Below are 26,037 nucleotides of genomic sequence, written 5' to 3'. Positions count from 1 at the left end.
CAGGCTAATCATCCCTTATCAACTGCTACAATCATTATAAAGCGGCCGAGCATCAAAGAAAGCAAGCAAGCAACCACCAGTCACCCCGCACCAAATCATATAATGTCTATCGAAAGACCCAAAAATAGTGCTAAATCAATGCTGCTAAAATCTGTGTGCATCTTTAAGCGTTCCTTTGATGTATCAAGACCCAAATATCTATCTATCAAAAGAAAATAATGTACTAATGGCTGTCGGGAGTAAAAAAAAAGAGGAATATATTACTTAAAAATTGCTAGTACAAAAGTTCAAAGAAAAAGCTAAAAATAGAATAAAGCTGAAGCTGAATGTGACCTCCATTTTCCATCCCTTTGCTTTTGGTTGGACCTTTTCGGCTTTTCCTCTTTCTCTAATCTCTATCCATCTCTTTCTTTGTTTCTTTGTCTCTGGGTCCAAGAATAATTTGGGCTTAGCTGAATGGGAACTTAGAGTTATCTTCATCCAGGAAAATAGGGGATAAAAATCAGAGCTTTGGCTTAAAAATTTCCATGGAAATTTCTTGACCCATTTTTCTAGGCCATATCTTCTTTCAATGGAGGTACGTTTTTCGAATTCGAACAAATCCATGAAATATAAACTTGTGATTTTGATATGTCATTTGTCGATTTCCTGATATTTCATTGATGTAAATTGATGTTTGAAGTATGCAGAGCTATTTGATTCCCCCAAAAGGTTCATTCTTTATTGCTATTTTTTGTTGAAATTTGATGGGTTTTGCATCTTTTTTTGTGGAATTCAGCCAATTATGACCGATGCACATAATATTTTTTGCAACAAGAATTCGTGGGTATTGTGACGGATCACGGTTACATTTCCAACATGTTTTTTTGTTTTCGTGAAGATAATTGTTTTCTGAGCAGGCAATGGTGCTTCAACTTCCAATTTTTAATGAATGAGAAAATTAGTACTGTGGAATGCATCACAAAAAAGATTTATTGTTCAACTTCATTGAATAGAAGAAAAATCATTTCCGGCTGCCTTTGCTAATTTTCTCATTCTTTTGAAGCTATAGAATATGCTCCTGGGTTAAATTCTGCATTTTTCATTTTTTAAAAAATTTCTCACTCTCTTGGAGCTCTTGATGGCTTAAGGTTCCGAAGGAGGATGAGGTTAAAAAGGCAGAGGATCGTATGACATCAGCCGCGGCTTTTGTTGAAGGAGGTATACAGGAGGCATGTGATGATTCATGCAGCATATGCCTTGAAGCCTTCTGCGAAAGTGATCCATCCACGGTAAAGGAACTCCGTCATATATACTCTTTGAGTTGCCTGGAATTTGTCCTAAACCATTTAATTTGAGACGTCCTGTATCTTTCTCCTACAGGTAACTATTTGCAAGCATGAGTTTCACCTTCAATGTATTCTTGAATGGTATGTAAGGCACCTGCTGAAGCAATGTGCAAAAAATTTTCTCAAGTCCCTTTTTTATATTTTTTGTAATTTTTCGTTTTCTTTTTAAGTATACCATAATCATGTAAAGTACAGTAGTTCTTTCTGCTAGTTAGTACTTTCAGTTATGGTGTAAAGTTAAGGACTTCATCCAAATTTGAAGTATTTTATAAGTTAGTGCATAGGTCAAAATGAGAATAAGAAGTATCCTAGACTTGCAGGGCTAATGCAAGTCTCAGATAGTGCCCTTGTTTAAGCCATATGTCCCACCTCCTTGTGCAATAGCTCCTACCAAACATAATGAATTAGAAGACTGTTTTTCTGGGGCATACTCTAGAAATTTAAATATTATTTGAGTGAAAGGGGTGGAACATTGGTGATGGATTCTGCTGAAGTGCACAAGTCTTTTTAATATATTTTTGAGACGGAAAGCTTTCGGGTAGGATGCTGAAAGCAGCCAAATATTTAAGGGGGCAAAAGATGAGAGTGATGTATGGGAAGAAAAAAGTGGATTGATGGATATTTTTCTTTAAAGAAAAAGCTTTTCTCTTCTTTCTGTTTTGTTTTCTGTTAAAAAGGGACGAGGCTTTCATACCTATGTGTCATTTCATAAGGAGGCTCTGTTTAGTTAATTGAGAGGTTTGAATTGTGCAACTAGTAAATTGTTCCTTCAAAGAATTTGACAACTTAGATTTCTTCCCTTTTATAGTTATTAGACAAAGTAGTGAAAATTCTATAATTTTTTTATGCAGCTCTCACTCTTTCTCTGATTAACACTAGTTAAATTCCTTGTGATGTGATTTTAAATCAAGATCGTGTGATTGCTAAAGGATCGTGCCTTAAGAAACCATGGTGCTTGTCTTCTTTTCCTTCCATTCTTCCTTGCCCAAGCAGCAAAGTCAAATTATCATATGATCTCTGCCTTCTTTCTTTCCTTTGTAGTACCTTTCCCCAACACTCGATTTACCCTTTCTGAAATTCCTCAACCATTGTAATTGCCTGGTTAAAAGAAGTGATCTGCTTATATTTTACAACATGGCGGATTTAGTTTCTAATTGCATTTGATTCTTGTTCCGCGAGTAGAATGGAGGTTTATAATAAGGTTATGTCATGGGAGATGTTTGAAATGCTATGCTGTTTAATGGAGGTTTGTGGTGGGATTTTATTCGATTAAGTGGTTATGCCATTTGGCTGATGAGGTGAACTGTTTCAAGAATTCTGGTACAGATCTTGCAAAAAGCATTGAAGAACCCTTTTGACTATAATGTGAATTAAGTTTTAACTTCAATCATGGTATTTGTATTATGTCTTTGGAATTGTACTCGTATTCCTAAGGCAACAGATGTTGTTGATTGTTAGCTTTACTTGTGGAACAAGGGACGTTAAAAAGTACATGAAAGCTTTGGAGATGGAGCGATTAGCTCTTACAGAAGGATGAAGATAAAGGTGATCCTAATGCATTGTGAATATGAAACTTTGGCCTGGATGGTTTTAGTAGCCATTTTCAGGAATTGAGATTACTAAGGTCAAATGTCTAAACAGTTTAGGCAATTGTTGGTAGTTTGAGTTGATTTGTGAGTTTTCCAAAGGCTTTGCAGTATATATTGCCTGAGGTTTACTTTATATTTTCTTGGTGCAGGGATTACAAATTTGGTTTGGTAAATTGTGAAGTCTTTCTGAAAGCAATAGGAGGAGGTCAATGATATTTTTGATAGTGGAAGTTGTTAAAATGGTCTTAAAAAAAATAACACATATCCAAGAAGTCATCTTAGTTGGCTTATTAAAAATTCAGTATCAAATAGGCTACATGTGCGATCACGTTGATGCCTAATGCATCGGTATAAGTGTCTAGACTATGATGGTGATCGCAGCAGCATATAAGGTTTGGCTCCCCACCCTGTGATTCTTGGAAAATGTGGCTATTTGTTGCAATAGCATCTCCCAGCTAAAACTTAATTTGAGGAGGTATGGCTCTGACATGCCAATGTCATCACTCTATGGTTAATGTTAGAATATGCAGCAATAGACTTTAGGATTTAAGTTTCATGAAAAGTCTAAAATTTTTATTATGATGGAAATTTTGAAGCACAGACATATTTGGCCATGAAGTCCCTTCCTGCTAGGAAGTTCTTCTAAGATGTATCAAATCTCTGCAGCCAAAAATTAGCTAAGTTTTGGCCTTGGTGCTTATCTTGGCCATATTCTTCTTTCAATGGCTAATCTTGGTGTGGAGATACTAAATAATCCAAGTGTTTCTAGAAGTTGGGCATCTGCTTTAAAAAATAAACAAACAACATGTCATGTGGTTTAGACCTGACAGTGGATTTGATTGTAGGACCGGTTTAGCAGACAAAGTGGAGATGTTGATTGCAGCTTACTCCTCAAGCATTGCAGTCGGTATTCTTACAGCAGATTAAGGATATGAGAGTTTTTTTTTTTTTTTTTTTGTAAAAATTGTAAAGAAACCAGGAAACTCGTTCATAGATTAGCTTAATAAAAATGATTGTGGATGCCCTCAAGATATCAGCTTCTGCAAAAGTAGATTTTGGCGATGATGGTGGTAGCAGGGTGGCTTGATAGTGGTAGAGTTGCCATTAAACTACCTTAATGAGGATTTGATGTCAGTGTTTGTTCCATTTGCAACTGAGAAAATTTTTCTTAATTTGCCACCAAGAACAGAAAGACTTGCTGACTAAAATGGATATTAGATGGCAGACTTCGCTGTTACGACCCAATTTCTTGGTAGGGGACCTAAATCCAGGTCTGGTAAGTATAGGATCTAGTGTGGATCCCACATCTGAAGTTTTGGGATGCTGGTGTGGCGTTTATATGGCTTTGGCTTGCCCACATCACCAGGTAGCGATTGAGGGGTTTCTCTGAGGTTTATAGCATAAGCATACAAATGTTCCACTCGGACATGAAGATACAGGTCCTGTGGAAGCACATCGGAGCACTAGTATATTTGACATGAAATTTAATATTTGAAGCATGCTGCACTGTTGTCCGTGTTCCATCTAATTCTTTTGACAAATCTGGATGATAGAATGAATTGACAGATTTGGTGCCTTCCTTTCCATTTTTTCTTGAGCATAACTGTTGTCTTCCTTCCTTCTATTCCCCATCCAGGTGTCAAAGAAGTTCGAATTGTCCAATGTGCTGGCAAACTATAAGTTTGAAAGATCCTGCTAGGTATTTCTTTTGTCTTATTCAGTTATTATTGTGTTGTATAGGTGCATTTGATTTCTAGATTGTCCTGATCATCAAATTATTTTTACTATTCTTAAGTGAATTTTCAAATTATTGTCCATTGATGCAGTCAACAATTGCTTGATGCTGTAGAAAGAGAGAAACGTATTAGGTTCACTCCAGCAAGAAATGCCACGATATTTCATCATCCCACTCTGGGGGATTTTGAACTGCAACACGTTTGCTCACTATCCATTCTAAAGAAGCCATCTTTTGATTTGCATATTTTTTGATAGAATATATTGACATTTTTCATCTTTCTGATCCATATTGCAGTTGCCTGTTGGAGTTAATGATTCTGAACTGGAAGAACGCATTATTCAGCACTTGGCTGCTGCTGCTGCAATGGGAAGGGCACGTCATATTGCTCGTAGAGAGGGCTCAAGGGGTCACTCATCTGCTCAGGGTCGTCCACATTTTCTGGTGTTTTCCACACATGCCAGTGCCCCAGGTCCAGGCGCTGGTCCTGCTTCAGCTTCTGTAGGAGCGGAACCTGAGGCAGATGCAACAGCCCCTGTTAATGATCCTTCTGTCACTCACCGAGCAATCAGCAGTGAATCATTGCAATGCACCCCAAATCTTACTAGTGTTCCTAGTGGTCAACTCTCTGCTTCGTCATCTGGATCAGTTGCCATGCTTAACAACCCTCGAGGTCTCTCCACTGACAATAGGTAGTGATTCCCTTCAAAACTTCAATATGCTTTCTTTTATGCGTATAGGTGCAATGGTTGCATTGCCTACCTTGTGTGATTCTGGATCTTGGCATATAGTGACAACCAGTCTCATAATTGAAGTTTTTCTGTTGTTTTTCTACATATCTAAGTTCTTGTCATTCACTCGCAGAAGCGTGGCTCGTCAGGCACCATCAGGTCAAGATAGAGCAGGAACATCAGATTTCCAGTCTTTTTCAGATTCCTGGAGATCTCGTTTTAGTGCAATGTCAATGAAGTATAACTTGCAATCAAACATGATTACTTCTCTCTCTCTCTCTCTCTCTTTTTTTTTAATTTTTCACACTGCCCCTTTATGAGGTTACTTGCTTTTCTAGCTGCTCTATTTTGTTGACTTTGAAAGGTTTCAACTATTTTTGTTGTGTGTAAGATACAAAGAATCTCTTTCAAAGAGCACAAGAGGATGGAAAGAAAGGCTTTTTGCACGAAGTAATTCCATGGCAGATATTCGCTCAGAAGTTAGGAGAGAAGTGAATGCTGGAATTGCTAGTGTTTCCCGCATGATGGAACGCCTAGAAACAAGAGAAAACAGTAGACCTGGTCCTGTTTCAACATCAAATAATCCTCCAGCGACAGAGCAAAATAACCCTGGGAATTTGGATGAATCACCATTGAGTGACATTTCGGCTCTTCCTGCAAATTCTGTCTCGCGTTAAGTGGTATACATTGTTTAAGCTGTTGCATCTTTCCTCAGCATTTCAGCTTTGGAGGTGAGTAAATGAACGCCAATGCTTGTTATTTTCACGAGTTCATATTCCTTCTAAACTTCAGTTCTGAATAATTGCTCCATGATGCCATAACCATAAATTGAATGTCGGCGGGCTCAAGGTAGACATTCCAAGTTTCCGGCTTTTGGAGATGGTTTACTTTTGCTCAAGTTTTGTGTCCGAAGTTCTGGATCTTGATGTTGATTTTTAGTACACTATATAGAGATGGATCGTAGTTCATTTACGTTGCAATCTTTCATTTGACAAAATCCTTGTCTAATTTCAGGTTATTAAAACTCGTCCTCCAAATGTGAAATGCTGATAGAGGATGCTTATATGGGCAGGGCAGAATGTTGGAGAGAACCATTACTGATAGATGATGCCAATTACGGAAAGAGAGAGCCTGAGGCGGAGCAGCGATTTCTGCGTTAAAACGCTGTAAATTTGTTTATGCAAACTTGGGTTTGTTATCTATTGCACTCCAATGCCTGTAATAGCTGTCGGACTGAAGTGGCAGTCTTCTATACCCTTCTGCTTGAGAACTAATTTTTCTCTAATTCTAAGGCTGAAGGCTAATGAGCCCAGCATATTATATTTGCAGGTAAATTTTAAAATTTACAACGGATTAAAGAAAAAAGAACGATATGTATATCATGCAAGGAAGAATCTGAGATCAAAAATGTTGAGAAAATAATGGAATTTGATTTGATTAGCTAAGATGCACTCTTCTCTACATACTCTCTCTATAACCCAAAATTGGAAAAAAGCTGACGGGTTCTTGCGACAACAATTGCCAACCTACCCGCAGGTCAAATAAACCTTTTTTCTGGGTTCAGTAAACTCCGCCTGCATTGGATTGGCCGGAAGCATATTTGTTTAAATGGACTGACCGGTAAGTTGCGCCTTTCATGATGAAAACCAACTTCGACTTGCCCACCAGCTCTTCCTGCTCCTTTTGGGCGTTCACAACCGACGACGATTCGCTCTCGTTCTAAATTGGCCTCTGCCCATCTCCGTATACTTGCTAAACCATGCAAGCAAAGAGTAATAACTCGCCGAGTCAACTACGCCAAGCATTCTAATTAATCAACTGACTAAAGTAGTAAAAAGATTAAATGCCTTTAAAAGAGATGGAGATGGCCCAGACAACTGACTCCCCTTCTCTCTCCCACCCCCCCCCCCCCCCAAAAAAAAAACCCAAAATAGGGGGTTCTTCTATTTCTGAAATTATATAAAAGTGGACAGATAGTCCCTTGCATTTTCTCTTTTTTGTACTTGTTTAGTTCTTTACGTTTGATTTCAATGATTTTGGCCTTTCACGGTTTAAAACATTTTTTTTCCAGTCCCAAAGTCCAATTTGGATCTTCTTTTCTTTTCCCCTCTTTGGTTGTAAAGTGCACATTGCATCATTGAATCATCTTGAGGTTGAGGACACAATTAGAACAAGCAACGAAGGAGTAAAAAAAAAAAAAAGAGAGAGAGAGAAGTTGTTTAACCCTCAAAGCATAGGCATAGCCGCATAGGCAAGAAGACGCGTCAATGCACGTTTTGTTTTTTCGGGTGAAAAAAAAAAAGGAATTTGGGACCCAAATGGAAAGCTTTTAGGACGTGAGGGATCAAAATGCTTTGTTTTAAATGTGTGAAGGAAGGAAGGAAGGACTAAAAACTAGCAATAAAGAGCAAAGGTAAATGGAGGAGTGTGTGGGAGGTTGGTTTTTTATTGCTGAAAACGCGAAATATCCGAATTCACAATTCGCAGGCACCGACAAAATGGATGGGCAAAAGAACAGAGTCCAATTATATGTTCCCTTTCTCTTCCTTTACAAATTTCTGTCGAAGCATTTACTAATTTACTCATAATTACACGTAAAACTCATTCCATTGTCAGTTCCAGTTGACCAAATTAGCCCTGATTTTAAGTTTGCCTTTTCTTTTTTTTTTTTTCTTTTTTTTTGGGGAATAATTTTAATGTGGCTGTAATCTTGATGGATGCCAAGTCGTACTAAAAAAAAAAAAGAGGATAATAAATCCGACGGTGACAAATAATCTTCCATTCGGAGAAGTGTCCCCATTATATAGTGAGGTGAGATGACGGAAGCACCAAGTTCACGCATCACACGCGCTGTGAAAGCAACGGTGGACGTCGTAACTTAGCGTAGAAATAATGGCACTTTTAAGTTTTTCTTTCATAATTCATTGATGGTGGGGGTCAGACTCAGACAACGACACCTTGCCCGCCTTCCACCTTTCCTCATCAATAATACTTCAATACCACCGCTACTACGTAGATTCATACGTATGTACACTTATAAGCCACCACCCGGCTTCTGTCTTTCTTTCTTTCCTCCCTCTTTATGGGAGGGAGCTCGTTGGCTGAGCCTAGCCGCAGCCGTTTTAGGTGGAAAGTAAAAATTTCTGTCGGTCCAGCACTTTCAACTTAACGTGCTCTGGCTGTCAGGCAGCATTGGTACCTGCCCTCTGTTTGGATTAACCATTACGTCGAAAATTTTTTTGGGATGCGTGTGTGGTTAAAGATTTTTGGAAAAAAAAAAATTTTCTGCGGTTCTTGCTGTAATGCGTATGTGCTAGGTCGGTAATAGAGATGTTTTTTTTTACTTGATTGTAAAAGATTATTTGGGATAATTTTTTGAAAGAAAAAAAATATTGCAACACTTTTTGATATGAGGTATATGAAATTTAAAAAATAGTTAAAAATGTATTGATGATGTAAATGAATAAAATTATGCAAATAATTTACAATCAAGCAATTGTATAGTGGTTGGCAAGAAATTTCCTCTTGCTCTTTTGTCTGTAACTGTATGGTGCATTTGTGAATTCGTCATTTATTGCAGTGTCTTGTTAAATCCAATTGACTCATTTATTGTTGAGGCTACGATGAAGTCTTTCCCTTGGACAGAGGTGGAGATAATTCAACCATTCACGAAAAGGATAGGCACTTAATCGAAACTAATTAGATCAAATATCTTAGTGTTTAAATATATTTGATTATTTTAAGGAGTTTTAAATTTTGTTCAGGATTAGCTTGTTTATTTGTCGAATCAATTTCGAACAAGTTTTTTTTTTATCGAATTTGCTTAAATTTAATTTGACTAGTTAACGAATCAAGTTCAAAACAAGATCTTACCAAACTGAATTTGATTTTTTTTTTCAACCCAACAGAATAAAAAAAGAAGATTTGTACCCAATATATCTTGGTATATGAATTATCCACCTCAACCACACTGTACACACGCATTCATGAATTGCAATATATTCCTAAACATTAGTGTAAAAGAAAAAAAAAAAAAAAGAACCACAATTATTAGGTACTTTGTTTGAATAGTGAGTTCTTCCTTTTTTGATAACTTCCTTCTTCTTTGTTAAGGTATAGAAATTTCATTGAACGGAAAATAAAAGATTTCAGGGTAAGAAGTTGAACAATAAAAATAAAAATTTGTGAAGCAATAAGAATGCAATAGACCCCTAAAAGAGTAAAAAGGAGAGGCAAGGACTAAAAAGACACCCAAAAAAAAAAAAAGGCCTGGCTCTGGAATATATATCTGCCCAACAACACAGCACGAGGAATCAGGGGCGGAAACAGTCAACAGAGAAATTTTTCCAGACTGATTTTGACGTAACTCAATTTACACGCGATACAGTTTACTTTTCATAATCTATAAGTATATAATAAAATTTTATAAGTCTACATGTGACTTGAAAAAATGATGCATAAAATGAAATTTGTATCTTACGTCCTTCTAGCCAAATCTTGGCTGCCCCATTTCCCAGCAGGAGCATGACAACTTGACAGGGCATAGAATTGCAACATGTTGGTGCTGCAATCAGAGTGGATAGAGAAATAAAGAAAGAAGTATTCCCAATCGAAACACCGAAGCCGCGGACCATACTTTAATTTCTCATTCACCTCTGCTGCATGTGGATCCATCATTCCTGTGCTGCTCCTGTTGATTTGTTAGTAGTATTTATTTTCGCTGTAACTCCAAACTGGATTAGGACGAGTTTAATTCAGCACGCACCATATTTACATTCCACATAAAATAGAAGTTAGTGGAGTCTAGGAGGAATGCTCTAATTAGTTGGATGTCCTTGTTGCCAATTTACATCAAGAAAAAATTAATGTTACCCCAACATATTTAGAAACAAAAGAATCTAACGAATCTGATCTTTTCAACTTAAAAATACTACAATATATAATAAACCCATAATTAATTTCAAGCACCAAAGTGTATCACGAAGAACTGATACTCTTTTATTATATTGGCTGTTGAGATTGTGGGGGTTATTTAGATTTTATAAAGTAGGACTTCTTGATATTAAATAATAAATTTGATAGGAATTATTGATCGCTTATTTAAGACAAACATCGCAAGGTCGAGAATGGCATTAACAAATCTTCGCCCTGTCGGCAAATCCACAAAATATGCATTTAGCACTAAGTTTTATATTAGAGTGTTTGGATACCAAAATTATTTCAAATAATATTTCGCTTGCATCATAAACACATTTTCCAACCTATCTTTTTATTTCACATACATCACATTATAAAAAGTACTATAGTAATTATTTCAAATAATACACTATCCAAATTATTAACCAAACTTGATAGCCCATAAATAAAAGGGCGTTACGAACACTAACTTTGGATATTTGGCAGCATTCAGAGCTTCTGTTGTATATCGGGCTAAAGGTGCAAAAGTATTTTGGAACTTTACGATTTCGAATTCCTTTAAGAGATAGCCGGCTTTCTATGATTATTTATTTGTTATTTTCATTTTTTTTTTATAGATATTTGTCTTTTGGAACTTGTGTAATTATAGATATTCTTATTAAATCCACTTTACGTGTTACTAGCTGTACAGATGCATTAAGGAGGAGTTAATTCAGTAGTAGTGAGTGTGTTTGGACTGTGAGTTATTTGGCCAAATATATTTGCTTACATCACCATTACAATTTTCAATATACCTTTTTATCTTCTCAATTACCTTTTTATCTCACATACATCACATCACAAAAAGTGCTACAGTAAAAATATCTCAAATAACTTACAATCCAAACACAACTAGTATTAAGCTTCTGATTTTGGCCCAAATTTTTGGGTCTTTGTCAAGTCTTGAGCGCCTCATGCCAGGCTTGAAAAATCGGCGAAGAAATAAAAGGCAAAACTCCCGAAGATGCCTGATCATTGATACTACTACTAATTAATTAACAGAAAGAAAAGAAGAAGAAATAAGCACGAGGAGTGGACTGGACTCTGGAGTGACACCTATAAGAAGCAAAGACAAAAAACAAATGTAAAATGACAGATGAATGGTGGAATTAAGACAGCAGTGGCTTGGCTCACGTTTGACTTGCGAGCCGAATAAATGGCCAGCAAGGGAAATGGAAATGGATTGGAGGCAGCTAAGCCACCGACGTCCACCGCGTGGTCCCATTTTCCAGCCTGTCCAATACCCCAGCACACATATTCATCCATAAAGCATACATTCCCGGCCCCCCCCCCCCCCCTTCTACGCCCCTAGTGTAACAATACTAAGCAGTGTGGACTCCTAATAAGTGCGCCATTACTCTTACTTCTAAGTACAATACTAATCATTTGTATTGCTATTTTTAAAAATTTTTATAGGAAAATATATTAAAACAATATGATATAAGTGAGGTAAAAAATTTAATTAACTAAAATGTAAAAAATTTTCTACATAAAATTATGCCCTGTTGGAATGTGAGTTTTTTGAGAATTTATCTAAAACTTTACTATAATTTATTATAGAAGGTTTTTTAAAAATTTTTGAAATGTATAGGATTTTTGAATATTTTGAAATGTATAGTTTAAAATTTTGAGAAATTTTTTGAGATTATTGTAGTAAAAATTTTTAAAAAATTTGTAGCAGGGAAACTTGACAAAAAACTTGGGTTCCAAACAAGGCCGCAATCCAAACAACGGATTACATCTTTAGTTCACAAACAATTAGCATAGCATAGCACAATCTTGGGCCACTAATTTTTAGATTTTATCGTTTTGGGACCAATATAAACATTGCCCATAACTTTATAGCTAGTGTTAATTAATATTCACGTAAAAGTTAGCAAAAGATTGTAGTGATAAAGGGTTGCACAAGTTTAATGAATGGATAAGAGATTAACCACATTTGAACAGGGTTAATCAAAAAGATCAAAGCCAAGACAGTAGTAATTTTTTAATCAACAACATACGAAAGGTAATAAGTACTACCATCCACCAGAAGCATATTTTGTAAAAAAAAAAAAAAAGAAAAAGAATTATGAAGTGTCCGAAACAACAACTTTTCATTATTGTCTCCCGCGGGTTCCAATTGTTTCCCTCTTTCCACCGGTCCCGGTCTTTTTAATCTCCAAGCAATCTCCTACGGTGCATTTCTTTTCCCAACTCTCCTCCTTTTTACCAAACCTCGGGCACAAAACTATGCCCCCTTACCCTTAGGCCTTAAGCCTCAAGCCTCACCCGCCCTCCCTCCCTCCCTCACACAGCACACACTTCAATATCTGCCTCTCTCTCTTCCGTAGTCCCACAACTGCTACTTTTAATACCATTCCACCAAACAACGCACACCCCTACTGCCTACGCTAAAACAAAAAAGTCTACGTTTTATTTCCCCCATCCAAGTACAGCTCTTCTTCACAAGAGCGAGCGAGAGAGAGAGAGAGAGAGAGAGAGAGGAAGCACCAAAGATACACAAAACGCATTCTAGAGTTTTGTACAGTGAGAAAGTAGTGACAGGAGGGTCTTCGGGACAGGACAGGCGCCATGGGCTTTCAGATCTATGGCGTTTTCCGGCGATTACTTCTCTTGATGATCGTTGTCTGTTCTACATCCGGTGCTACATTGCGTGAAAATTCTTCATCCTCCTCCAAGAAGCACTCGTCAAGCTCAACCTCAGCAACCTCCCCCCAGATTAACTCTAACTCCGTTCTGGTGGCCCTTCTGGACTCCCATTACACCGAGCTCTCTGAGCTCGTGGAGAAGGCCCTTCTGTTGCAGACTCTAGAAGAGGCTGTTTCCAAGCACAACATCACCATTTTCGCCCCCAAGAATGAGGCCTTGGAGAGGGATTTGGACCCCGAGTTCAAGCGGTTTCTGCTGGAGCCAGGCAATCTCAAGTCCTTGCAGAATCTCTTGCTCTTTCACATGATACCCTCTCGCATTGACTCTGCCCATTGGCCTCACCACCGCAGCTCCAACAAATCCTCCCACCACACCAGCCTCTGCAAGGATGCTTTCGACGAGAGCCTCAGGATTTCTCACCGCAACGGCGACGACCACATCAGCGTCGCCAGAATCTTCAAGCCCAACGACATCGTTCGGCCTGACGGCATTATTCACGGGATAGAGCGCGTGTTGATACCTAAATCAGTCCAACAAGATTTCAACTCCCGGCGCAGCCTCAGGGCCATTTCGGCTGTTTTGCCCGAAGGAGCACCGGAAGTAGACCCAAGGACTCACCGACTGAAGAAGCCCGCCAGTCCTGCCCCAGCAGGGTCTCCTCCAGCTCTCCCCATATATGATGCCATGGCTCCGGGGCCATCCCTGGCACCAGCCCCAGCTCCCGGGCCAGGCGGACCTCACCATCATTTCGACGGCGAGGCCCAGATCAAAGATTTTATTCAGACGCTATTACATTACGGCGGGTACAACGAGTTGGCCGATATTCTGGTGAACCTCACATCGTTGGCCTCAGAAATGGGGAGATTAGTGTCGGAGGGGTACGTGTTGACGGTTCTGGCGCCGAACGATGAGGCAATGGCCAAGTTAACAACAGATCAACTGAGCGAGCCAGGTGCGCCGGAGCAAATCGTGTATTATCATTTGATTCCCGAGTACCAGACGGAGGAAAGCATGTACAATGCGGTGAGGAGATTTGGGAAAGTGAGGTACGATACTTTGAGACTGCCGCATAAGGTGGTGGCTGAGGAGGCTGATGGGTCGGTGAAGTTTGGGCAAGGGGACGGTTCTGCTTATTTGTTCGATCCTGATATATACACCGACGGCAGAATCTCCGTTCAGGGAATCGATGGAGTATTAATGCCGCCGGAGGAAACTAAGCTTGCGCCCAAGTCTTCCCCTCCTGTGGCCAAGGCTGCTGTGAAGCCAAGGAGAGGTATAGTTCTTTCTTCTTCTTGAACCACTTTTTTTTTTGGTTTCAAAAAAAATTATTTTTTGTTTCTAATATTGGATTTTATTTATATAGCAGCAGTAATTAAATTGCGTTTGTTTAGGATGAAGACAAATTTCACCTCTGGCACGCTTGCGCAGTTGCGCGTGCATCCATAGATTGATGAAACAAAGGTTGATGGAAATATTTGTGTAAAACCAATGAATGCCAAATATTTCTGCAGAGATAGTGAATTTAACGGTGGTTGAATTTTGATACTCAGTAAATTGATAGGATAAATGGGTCAAAAAATAAAAAAGAGGTCAATGATGATGAGAATTGCGCATAGTAGAAACTTAATAATAAATGTTTTATCTTTGTTGGATTAATTGGGCACTAAGCTAAGTAAATACTACTACTGCTAGTGTTGTCACTTTAGGCTTTTGCACTCGAATTGAGTTAAATCTAGCCACATCACAATAATAATAATCAGCTTTCTTTGTCACTCTTTTCTGTTTTACTTTTAATAATAAATAAATAAAGTCCTCAGAGCTGGTGGGTGTCGAGTTTTGTACTGTTCAAAGTGTGCGTTATTGGATTTAAGGATGAATAAAAAATAGTTTTAGGATTGAATGTCAGGCAGCGGTGGTGTCGGTGACCCTTGGAACGTAGGAAGGTATCCCTGTGCATTAGTGTGGAGTGGTTGAAGAAATCAAACAGAGAGAGTTGTTTAGTTTATTTATTTATTAGATGATGAAGTGCATAATAACCAAGGGTTGATCATTGATGGAAGAAATGCCTTGGCAAGAGATTCCAACGCAACCCCAGCTGTGATCCACGCCCTACTTATTCACTCATGATGGATTGATTCCTACCTTCAGTCTTGAGAAAAGCCTCCTCCTGTCTCCTGACCCTACTCCTGAGATGGTTTTCATGTGGGGGCTAAATTTGATGTGTTATAGAATGAATGGCTTCATGCAAAGAATCGCTCTGCCTTATATTCTTGGTCATAGTATTAACTTGTGATGGGGTTGTTGTTGTATTGATTAAATTTTTTTGCTAATTTATTAGTATGCTGCTGTTGTAGTATTGATTAGAGGGATAATACAGGAGTAGTGATTGGATGTTGGGGGTCTTAATTTAATGGCTTTTACTCGTGCAGGGAAATTGATGGAAGTGGCTTGTAGAATGCTGGGGGCTTTTGGGCAGGATTCTCAATTCACTAGCTGTCATTAAATGTTTTTTTTGCAACCCCAGGAAATTGTCAAAGGTTTAAAAAAAAAAAAAAAAAAAATTGAAACGCAATGATGATGCAGCAAGCAAGCAAGGACTAGGAGGAGGCTGGGTCTGGTCTGTAAATGGCTTCTCTTTTACTTGCTAAATCCAAGTGCCAACAATTCTGGATGGAAAAAAGGATAATAGAAAGAAAGAGTTTCCTGAATTATGGCAGTTTTTTTTTTTTTTTTATAGGAACTTGAAAATTGTGCATGACAAAATAAAGTGGGGAGGATGTTCGATTGAAGTAAAATTCACCTTGGAAACCCACAGAAAGAGGAGAGAGTTTCTTTGTTTTTCCATTTTGTTATGAATACTGTAATTACATATCGATTTTTTTATTGTATTTAAGTCCCTTGGGTTTTTTTGGCTGCCTGGTGCCGACAGTAGTGTATACGTACAATCCTTGGGAAGTTGGTTGGTTGAAAGAACGCAACAGCTCTTTGGTTTTTCTTTGCAAGATCACGGGGTTGTCTTTCCTTGTTTGTGGGCTGTCCTTCCTTTCTCATCGCTATTATTTATTAATAATAATTATAATAAATGGTGTTTTGAGTTGGGGCGTTAATCATTTTCCTAAGGGCAAATTATCCATTTAGCCCTTGAACTTTTAGTTTAAGTAAAATTAAGCCCTCTAACTATTTATAGTCAATTTTCAGCCCTCGAACTTGTAAAATTGGAAACCCGTGATCCTTTTACCTAGATTATCCGGTTTTGCAACCGAAAAATCAAATCACATGAATTACAATATGCTATCAAGGAGGGCATTTTTGTCTGTATATTCTAAGCAAAAAGTGAACAGCTCTATCTTCTTCCCTTTCCCTAACCCAACCTGCCATCGACGAAGATCAGCCTCCAAGAACCCCAAGACTTACAAATACTACAGTAATGCCATCATTCAGAGATTCAGGGACAACCCCTCCTTCCTCCCCTCCCCCAACAAAAAAAATCACTTTTTCCGAAGTTCGCAAGACCATCGTTGGAGACGTCCGCAAGACCCACGTATTAAAGTGCACTCCTCTCCTCTTTTTGGCTTCTTGATTTCCATCCAGAAGTTTGCTCAAAACAAAACAGCCCATCTTCCACCCACAACTCTTAGCTATTGAGTTTCGAAATGGCCACTGTCACCTCCGCTGTTGTTTCCATCCCATCATTCACCGGCCTCAAGGCCTCCGGTGCACCAGCTTCTAGAGTGAGCAGCACTGTTAAGGTCTTTGCTGCCTCTCCCAAGCTCGCCGTGAAGGCTTCCCTCAAGGAAGTAGGTGCTGCTGTAGTTGCTACTGCTGCCAGTGCAATGCTCGCAACCAACGCCCTGGCCGCCGAGATCTTGCTTGGTTCTTCTGGTGGCGAGCTGATTTTCGTCCAAGCGAGTTCAGTGTGGCTTCTGGAGAGAAAATTGTTTTTCAAGAACAATGCCGGGTTCCCCCACAATGTAGTGTTCGATGAGGATGGAGTTCCTTCTGGTGTTGATGCATCTAAGATCTCCATGTCGGAGGAAGACCTTCTCAACGCACCAAGAGAGACCTTCTCGGTCTCTTTGACAGAGAAGGGAACTTACACTTTCTACTGTTCACCTCACCAGGGAGCCGGCATGGTTGGCAAAGTCACTGTTAACTAAATCTGTATTTTTATTACTCAGGAACTCCAAAAATTCTTCCACAAATGGCCTCTTTAACACGAAGAAATCCACTCTTTCTCCATCTATCACCGGCCTAACTATGAAATCATACTTTTCTAGGGCAGGGCTCGGCTGGGAATGCACCAGAGTCTTGTCCAAATCAAGAAAGACAGTGTTTTTCTCTGGCGAAATTAGTGGTGGAAGTGCAGAACTTTTTTCGTCATCAAACAGAGCTCTTCTGATGCTACTTTTGGGATCTTCAGAACCCTTTTGAAGTAATTGATACCCCCATTTTCTTGGGCTCTTCTTCTTAATTGGAGTTGAAATGCGCGCTAATTTGGAGAAAATCTTGATGAGGCGGTGGTGGCAAGTGTAAATGGACTTGTTAATCGACGCAAGCACCACTAAAGCAGCGGCAGAGGCATTCTTTACGGGGGATTTTTTCGGTGTTGGTGGCTATGGAGATGGTGACGTGAATTTTTGATGGACTTTGTTGGGGTTTTCTTCACAATCTTGGACACCATTTTTGTTGGATTTCGTGGAGACGATCGAGAAATCAAGATGAAAGGGGAAAGGACGAGTGGTTAATTGATGCGATTTTTAGTGGGGGAAAGGAGTATATGGGGAAACCAGGAGAGAATAGAGTGGGTAGTTTTAAAAATTTTGCTTAGAGTCAGACTCAGTTATCCCCAATTTGCAGAAGCTTAAGAACTCTAGAAATCTGTGCCTATTTGGTTGGGTTTGGGAAAGGGAAGAAGATGAAGTTGTTATGTGGACAAAAATGCCCTTCTTTCCGGTTGCAAAACCGGATAATCTAGGTAAAAGGGTCACGGGTTTTCAATTTTACAAGTTCGAGGGCTGAAAATTGACTATAAATAGTTAGAGGGCTTAATTTTACTTAAACTAAAAGTTCAAGGGCTAAATGGATAATTTGCCCTTTTCCTAAAGAGGAACTGAATGAACCATAATGATGATGATGATATTTACCAAAGCTGTGACGGGTGTCGGTGATGGTTGTTTGCAACTTTGCATGCACTATTACTATTTCCTTCCCTTTTTTTTTTATAATTGACGTTTAAAAAATTTATTCTAGTGTATTTTTATCTGTCGTTTTATTATTCTCATACAGTATTAATTACTCCATCCGTCCCACTTTTATAGTCTTGTTTTCCTTTTTCGTCCGTCCCAAATTGTAGTCCACTTCCCCATTAAGGAATGTAGTAATTTTTCAAATTGTCTAAAATACCCTTATTAAATATCTTGTTATTAATATATTGTTATTAAATACTAACTCACTACATTGAATACATTGAGGTTTTCCAATGCACTCTTCGTGATTAGCATAAGGGTATTTTAGGAAATTATTAATCTAAATTTATGTTTCCAACCAAATTAATTACACTTTCTTAATCTGTGTGAAAAAAAAACCAAGACTAATAAAACGGGACGGAGGGAGTATTTTTTTATAATTTTATTCTTTTATCTCTCTTTCTTAATACAGGGTTCTTAATTACTACTCTAGTTTGGTGGGAGTTAGTTTGCATTGCTTTTAGTTTAGTAAAATAGCACCATTTAATACTTTAGTGAGAGAAAATATGGGTGAATTGGACAATTAATGAGGGTATAAAAGAAAAGTAGTGTATAGATTTAAGCAATGAAATTTTTTTTTTAATTAATGTGCAAAATTTTAAACATCAGTTATAGTTATAAAAAAAGGAAGGAAGTATTATCTTTCGTGACCGAGACATCAAAACAGAAGCCGAAGCTTTAAAAATTGTATGATTATCAATAATTGGCTAATTCCTTTTTTTTTTTTTGGCATGCCGTCTCTCTGACTCGGACGAACTCAGAGGTTTGTTTATTGCATGCATGATTAAGAGGACTGCCAAAGAGAATGAGCTGGCTAACTTGGAATTATGCTCTCCAGTTGGAGGAATGGCTTTCGTGGCCTGGTGGGGTATTATTATTATTATTATTATTATAATAGGAGAGAGTATCCCATTTTATGGTTCTGATGATCAGCAACCGGAAAAAAAGTCATTCGAGCTTCACATAAACATTTAAGCTTTGAATTGAATTTGATGATATAATACAACAGCTGCAAACCCAAACCCTTCAAATTTTTAATGTAGTAGTAACATGCAACATTCTACGGATCTTGAATCGGTGCCCCACTTCTCTGATGATATCAATAATCTCTAGACTGCTGATTTTTTGCTTGTTTAGGGTGGAGGAGGGACTTTGGATTAGGTTGGGCTGGTCAAAGATAAGGATGGGCCACCAGCAGCGAAGACGAACCAAATTATAATTATTAAATGAAAGAGTAAATACTTATAGAACTAATAAGTGAATAATAATACCGTAGGTAAATAAACGTTTTTGGAGTGCCAATTGGGCGTTTGAGCTTGCGGTAAAATTATATTATTGTTTCCTTCTAGTTGGGTTGCCACCAACTCAATTTCGGTGCAGGTGACATGCACGGCATGTGCAATCAAATCAAGGGTAATTTTGGTACAAAAAGTCAAAAGAAAAAAAAAAGAAATTTCACTCGAATTTTTTTTTTTACCAAAATTGGGTTGATAAATTATGTAGACGCCGCTTTATAAGTTTAGTTATTCAATTGACGAACTAGAATCTAATTTCTCATATCCGCAATTTTTTTATTACTATCAGATCTAAATTTCTCTTTGAACTTGAATCAGTTTCAATCAGATCTGATTGTCAGCAGGTATGCACTGATGCATTGAGCTACAGTAATTCATTTGGACGGAACATATATTGAAACATCAATATATGTTATCTTTATTTGTATTGTTTTCTTAGATCTGTTATACATTGCCTTCAAATCTATCTGTGTCGGTGTCGTGTTTGTTTGATGTATTTTCTGTCATTAATGTGTAGGTTTGTTTGAATAAAATGATCTTTTTTATCCAAAAAAAAAAAAATTATTCAATCAATTGACGTAGCTAAAAGTTAAGGTACTAAAGTGTCACTTTCTAAAAATTTAGGTGCCTACGGTGACATTTAGCCTACTTTACTTAACTGAACTGTGAAGCATCAAACTACTTCATTAAGCTCGTAAAGTATACCATAGAGAGAGGGACTTTCAGTATCATATTTTTGAAAAAAAAAAAAAAATCCTGAGTCCCATCCTGTACTAGTTTTTTTTTTTTTTTTTTTCTCATTCTGTCTCGGTCAGGATACGTTGACCAAATGCTGTTAGCCCTAAGAGCATTAAAAGGCCTCACGATGTGTATGGATCATAGAATTCAGAGTTGGTTTGCTAAGAGTGAAATTGGAACGGTCCAATCTGTAAGTTATGGACTCCCGACTACTAGCCCATATCATTCTGGGGGCTTCATCATCTAAGTTGCCGACAGCCTAGCGTCTCCAGAACAAGTCTTACTCTTTAGGGAGGCTTGCCTCGTCAGTGGCTTGCTGTTAATTGTACAAGCAGTATTTTTTTTTCCTCATTAAAAAAAAAAAAAAAACCTCCATTCTGCGTTTTTGTTTTTGTGACTCATAATTAGTTTCCAATAATATTTTTCCTTTTTGTTGCCGTGTTTTATCTCTAAAAAAAAGGTTTATTTTGTTATATAATCCATTTATCATTTCCTTATGCGTCAGATCCTTCCATTCCATACGTAGAAGTCCCGCAATAATCTTCCATCCATGCAAATGTGAAGGGCCTTTCTGCCTGCATCCAAGTCTGTTCGTACTACATTATTCATTAGTACTTCTTGCTAAGGTAATATAAAGGGTTCTGAGGTGCGGCCAATTTGCATTTGTTCCATTGTTACCACTTACTAGCAAGTGAAAGACTAGAGTGACAATCTAAAATCAAAATCAAAGGTTGAAGATCCCTACGGCCATTGCTGCTGTTCTACTAGCATTTTATAGAACCATTGCCGATCATAAGTGCAGCAGGTGACCACTCGTGCAATGATTGTGAAGGACGAAGCATTGGATTCATCTCAAATTCTTGCAAAGTAAAATCTCTCATATATTGTAGTATTCAAAAACTGTAGAAAAATAAACCAGAAAAGATTAAAACAATTATTTGTACATCCGCAATTTTGAAGATAAAATAAATCTATGAACACGTAGTCAACCAATATACAAACATTCCTTTTTCACATCAATGTAAGAAGGCCCTTAGTCCTCGGCAGAGTTCTTATCAGCTTCCATCTCTACCTCTCCTGCAAGTTCAAGGGAATGGACGGTAGACTCATTCTGAATATCTTCTGAATTCTCTGTACAAGCTTTCCCTTCTGTTGGTTGCACTTTTATTTTGCCTGATTTTCCTTCAGCCTTAGCAGCCAAAGGTTCCCGATTCTGGGACTTGGATGGGAACCTTTTCAGTTGCTTCTTTGAAGCAGAACTTCCCTTGTCACCATTTGCCTGAAAATCCTTCGGCGACTTTCCCTTGTCAGTGACCGCTGCGTTGCCGGGACAAGTTGCTCCGTTTTCTGAGGATTCGTTTATTGAGCTTTTGGCCCTTCCAAGCTTCGGAGATACCGGACGAGTGGTTGGAATCTGCATGATTAACAAGCGATGGATAACAATACGATGATACTTTAATTAAGGCGCACGCTATGTAGCATTAAAATAAGAAAGAGAGACAGAAAATTTTGAGCAACTGACTCTGTGCTTGATAGACTCTTGTCAAAAAGTAATTGTGGTGTGTATCCTGCTGATACCAATAGACTTGAGCAGGCAGAAGAGAAGATCATTCTTTTGGCAACTGCAACGCCTGACAATACGATTTGCTAAAAACTTTTTCCCTTTTTCATTGATGAAGCCACAGTGTATTACGGGTTCAATTGGCCAAATGATGACCCTTACAGACGTATAGTGAACCTAAAAAAAGAGTTCATGTCCACAGACCACAAGCAAGAATGTACTACATTTTAATCAAGATGAAGTTTTAACCTCCATTTTAATGGCCAAGTTGAAACTAAATGCATAAGTTGGCAAAAAATGCTATTCCTTCTTCCTCAACCCATTTTCTCTGCTCTCATCTTGCCATAGATCTTTGTAAAATGGTGTATATTAGACAAGGATCATAATAAAGTCTCTGTACCGTATTAAAACTGACATCTAGTCTACCTTCTTCAATTCAACTTTTTGAGGGGGTTCTTTGTAGAAACTTGGCATCGGTGTAGCTTTGAAAGTCAAGCTCCTGCGGAATTGCTTTATCTCTGCTTCCTGGCTTTCCTGGTGACAGTAAAAGTAGGTCAAAAATGAAAAATTCAGATTTCAAGAGATCAAACAGAGAGAACCGCATAAATTCAGAAACTTAGAGAAGGATCACAAAATACCAGGCACCTTTGATTTCGCCTGCAAGTTACTTTTTTCTGCTTCCTTTGCATGAATTTTTTCCTCCATCTTTGAAAAGAACTGAGTAACAAAGTGAAGACTCGTAATTTGTACATAAAATCATGTCTGCAAAGGAACAGAAGCTATTCAAATTGCATTTTATACCTCTTTCCGCTTTTCAGCACGCTCCTCCAACCTAAAGGAAAATCCAGCAACACTAGCCCTCCGCTGCCCGCGAGGAGTGGTACTACTGATTATTGAGGCAAAGTCATGAAGGTTAAAAGTGATACGGAAAACATGTAGTATGAAAGGCAAAAGTTTTCAATGCAATAGCTTAATTAGAGTAAAATGTTGATGAACATTACGAAGAGGCAGTTGAGCGAGCATCATCCTCCCCTGTTCTAATTGATTTTGGATTTTGGTCAGGTGATCTGTAAGCATGAACAACTGATTCAGATTAAAAAGTGCTTTACTTCCAATTAATTACGATGGTAAATTACGTTTTCCTTCTCCTTCACCACTACATTAATTCGGATTTAATATGGTGATTTCCAGCATTCAAACAAAAAGTAAAAGTAAAATGGATATAAAAGCAAAAAAGAACAAAACTGTTTCAAGTATTTCTTTGCTCAATGAATGTAAATGAAATGAGTCACTTACTCTTCTGATACTGCCTTCTTTGCAATTCCATTAGCAGAAACCGATTTTGTAGACTGAGAAAACAAATAAGGACAAATATCACACACGAGATGATACGTGAAGTAGAAATGGAGAAAATACAGAGCCAACAAAACCTCACCAAGGATTGACGAAGGCAAGGCAGAGACCCTAAAGATGTTCGCTTGCTGATTGTACCCCCAGCGTTTGTTGCTACTCCCTTGCTGACCTGATTCAAGCGGGCACTTGAACTGAGAGTTCCATTTGAACGAGCAGCTTCAGCCTTCACCCCAATGGTTTGAGAATGTCTGGAACCCAGTTTCGCTGTGAGTGCGTCAGTGCTCCTCGTCATACCATCAGGATGAGAGACTCTTGCAGGGAATGATAGGCTCTGAGTTAAGCTTGCTTTCGTCTTCCGAGCATGCAAAGCTGAAGCTCCCAAGCTATCTTGATTTCCAGTGTTCTTATTCTTCTTCAAACTGTTATGTTTTGAACCTGTCCTCGAATTTTTAGTATTCACATTTGAATTAGTCTTCGACAATTCAGTCCCTGACCCTGATATCTTGATGGTCACCTTAGCCTTCATTTCAGAAAAGCCATTCTCATCAGATGCTTGTTCATTGTTTTTGACGCTGCCATCCTCCTTAACGTCCTGAACCGATCCAGGTCCACCATTAGTTCGCATTCCGACAAAACCACTCTTTTCATCTTCGACTTGAACCCCATTTTCAGACTCCATATGAAGAAGCTATCCATCCATAGAGATAAAATTTTCGAACTTTAAGTAAGAATTGAATACATAGAGTTGAATTTCTTGCATTCACCAAGACTGAATATTAAAATGCTAAATTTGAAAAACCTATTGTCAAAATACTAAAAAGAATAAAAAAGTTGGAAGATATAAATGCAGAAACTAGGAAAAGGTGATGCTCTGATGCATTCTATCATCTCCACTATTCCTTACTATCCAATAAACATATCATCATAAAACAAGACCAGTCATTGGAATCCTAATGAAAATCCCAGAAAAAAGAAGCAGAAAAAGACAGTGATCCAACGGAATTCGGTGCTGAAATGGTAAGAAAATCGAGTGCAGGATCCAGAATTGTCATACCACTTCTAGTAAACGGGTAAAACAAGTGAAAGCGTAAAAGCATAAAGTTGGAATTTTGGAAGTGGTACCTTCTTTTTGGAACAATCGATGCGGATGACCTGATACGGTGATACCCCTGGAAATCGTGCTGCTCAGTTGTTCAGCTGATATGCCTCGGAATTGTGCTCAGAGTTGATATCTGGTTCGACCAGTACTAAAAAGAGAGAGGGATGCCACTTGCTGGGGTGGTTCCCATTCACTGTCACAGAGACTGATAATAGGAGGTAAAAATAAGTCAAGATGAGGGCCAGTTTTCCAGAGAAATGGTTTATGACTTGCGGGGGTATTAAAGATTCTGAACTGACTAAACTGCCACTCTCCTAACCAGAATCCAAAAACTGTCTCTCAAGAAATGAGAGGGAAATAAATACGATCCTGGGAAAAAAAAAAAAGAAGGCGCAGATCATTTGCATTTCCTATTTATGTGTGGGATTTGATAGTTTTTTTTTTTTTTTGGGTCTACTTCAGTGTGGCAATTCTTTTCCTAGTTCGTTTGCTTTTTATGGAGAAAATTTCCAGCTGATTGAGCAACATTTACGGTATTCTAGCTGTTGTAAACATAATGGAATATGTAATATCTCTCTTTCTATCACGACAAAATTACGGGAAACTTGAGCGAAACAGAAATCATGGTGGAGAACACCTCGGGGTGATTATAATTGAAGATCCATTTGGACAGCACGGAGCAAAGGTCAGCAAGTAAGCAACCACTACATGCTTTGATTGACGCGGCTGGCATCTCAATTTCATCCTAGAATCCTCCCTCATATCAGTTGGTGTTCTTATAAAATGATACTACTTTGATACCCTTGATTATTTAAAACATTTATATATATTTAACGGTGACCGTGCATACATTTTAATGATGATAATTAAACAACTCCTTAGAACCTATGCAAGTACATTTTAATGATTATATTGATTCTTTGAATTAGTTTTTCACAAGCAAAACATGTTTTATTTATTTTTTTTTTGTGTTCGTTTTTCATATGATTCCTAGTTTCGAACTCTGAAACATGTGCAGTAATTTAAAAATGCAAGTCATCGGCAGACTAATACATTTATAGGTACCCTCGTGTGCATATAGAAACTTTAGTATTTCCATATCTTACTAAATAAAATTTAGAAAATTTAGAGGGTGGGTGTTACTTCTATGGATTAATCTTTTCTATGCTACATTAATAGTCAGTATTGGATGAATGACAATTATATAAAATTTGAATTTAAAATTAAACTTTTATGCCTATGTCATGGATTCAACGGTGATAGTGTATACAATGTTAGTGTATATGAGATCTACTCTACTTCTATTTGTCATTTTTTAACTTTCTTTGTTACCTTCCCAACAAATGATGAAACCGTACTAGCACATTTTCAAAAAAAAAAAAAAAACTTAGATAATGATAAATATCCCCTAACTTTTCCTCTTTGTGTTCAAACCGATTCTGCCCCTTCGTAAACCGATTGATTATCCTCTTTAGTCATTTTGTTGCTTGAAGTCAACAGAGAAGCCATTTGGCAGCCGCAGGAAATCTCGGACATTTTGATACATATGGTCGAAATGTCAAAAAAAAAAAGGATCGAATTCTAGTTCCCTCCGAACAAGGTAAACTTACGCTTAATGGAGCGAATGAGCATGTCTTGACATTTGAATGACAAAAGCAGAATGGCAGATCATTATCTCGCCATCATGTCTCATCTTCACCATACCATTCGGTAGCTGCGATTGAGATTTGAGGACCAAAACCATGGGAGCAAAG

General features: G+C 38.0%; 4 protein-coding genes across 5 annotated transcripts; 3 read left to right on the top strand and 1 right to left on the bottom strand.

The window, feature by feature from the left end:
- The first annotated feature begins 344 nt into the window (after positions 1–344).
- Positions 345–6,717, top strand: LOC113692839 (E3 ubiquitin-protein ligase RHF2A). Its single transcript, XM_027211421.2, has 9 exons — positions 345–577; positions 1,131–1,271; positions 1,363–1,409; positions 4,554–4,616; positions 4,744–4,852; positions 4,950–5,344; positions 5,517–5,621; positions 5,775–6,114; positions 6,398–6,717. Exons 1-8 carry the CDS (start codon positions 572–574, stop codon positions 6,058–6,060), a joined length of 1,152 nt encoding a protein of 383 aa, XP_027067222.2. The 5' UTR covers positions 345–571; the 3' UTR covers positions 6,061–6,114; positions 6,398–6,717.
- A 6,005-nt stretch (positions 6,718–12,722) lies between these two features.
- Positions 12,723–15,904, top strand: LOC113692837 (fasciclin-like arabinogalactan protein 15). Its single transcript, XM_027211416.2, has 2 exons — positions 12,723–14,264; positions 15,421–15,904. The coding sequence occupies exons 1-2, from the start codon at positions 12,914–12,916 to the stop codon at positions 15,492–15,494; spliced, it is 1,425 nt and encodes a 474-aa protein (XP_027067217.1). The 5' UTR covers positions 12,723–12,913; the 3' UTR covers positions 15,495–15,904.
- Positions 15,905–16,531: 627 nt separating this feature from the next.
- On the top strand, positions 16,532–17,149 carry LOC113692840 (plastocyanin-like). The gene has a single exon (XM_027211422.2). It carries the CDS (start codon positions 16,645–16,647, stop codon positions 17,146–17,148), a length of 504 nt encoding a protein of 167 aa, XP_027067223.1. The 5' UTR covers positions 16,532–16,644; the 3' UTR covers position 17,149.
- Positions 17,150–21,127: 3,978 nt separating this feature from the next.
- On the bottom strand, positions 21,128–24,517 carry LOC113692838 (uncharacterized). 2 transcript variants are annotated; one of them, XM_027211419.2, is made up of 8 exons: positions 24,307–24,517; positions 23,267–23,872; positions 23,128–23,180; positions 22,833–22,898; positions 22,633–22,714; positions 22,477–22,548; positions 22,258–22,365; positions 21,128–21,684 (listed from the first exon to the last, which is right to left on the bottom strand). In XM_027211419.2, exons 2-8 carry the CDS (start codon positions 23,861–23,863, stop codon positions 21,304–21,306), a joined length of 1,359 nt encoding a protein of 452 aa, XP_027067220.1. In that variant the 5' UTR covers positions 23,864–23,872; positions 24,307–24,517; the 3' UTR covers positions 21,128–21,303. The 2 variants fall into 2 exon arrangements, with proteins under 2 accessions (XP_027067220.1, XP_027067218.1); XM_027211417.2 differs by having other exon boundaries at positions 22,633–22,717; positions 24,307–24,516.
- Positions 24,518–26,037: the final 1,520 nt, after the last annotated feature.

This window comes from Coffea arabica, chromosome 6c (genome assembly GCF_036785885.1).
Source record: "Coffea arabica cultivar ET-39 chromosome 6c, Coffea Arabica ET-39 HiFi, whole genome shotgun sequence".
NCBI lineage: Eukaryota > Viridiplantae > Streptophyta > Magnoliopsida > Gentianales > Rubiaceae > Coffea > Coffea arabica.
This window is presented reverse-complemented; position numbering and strand designations above follow the sequence as displayed.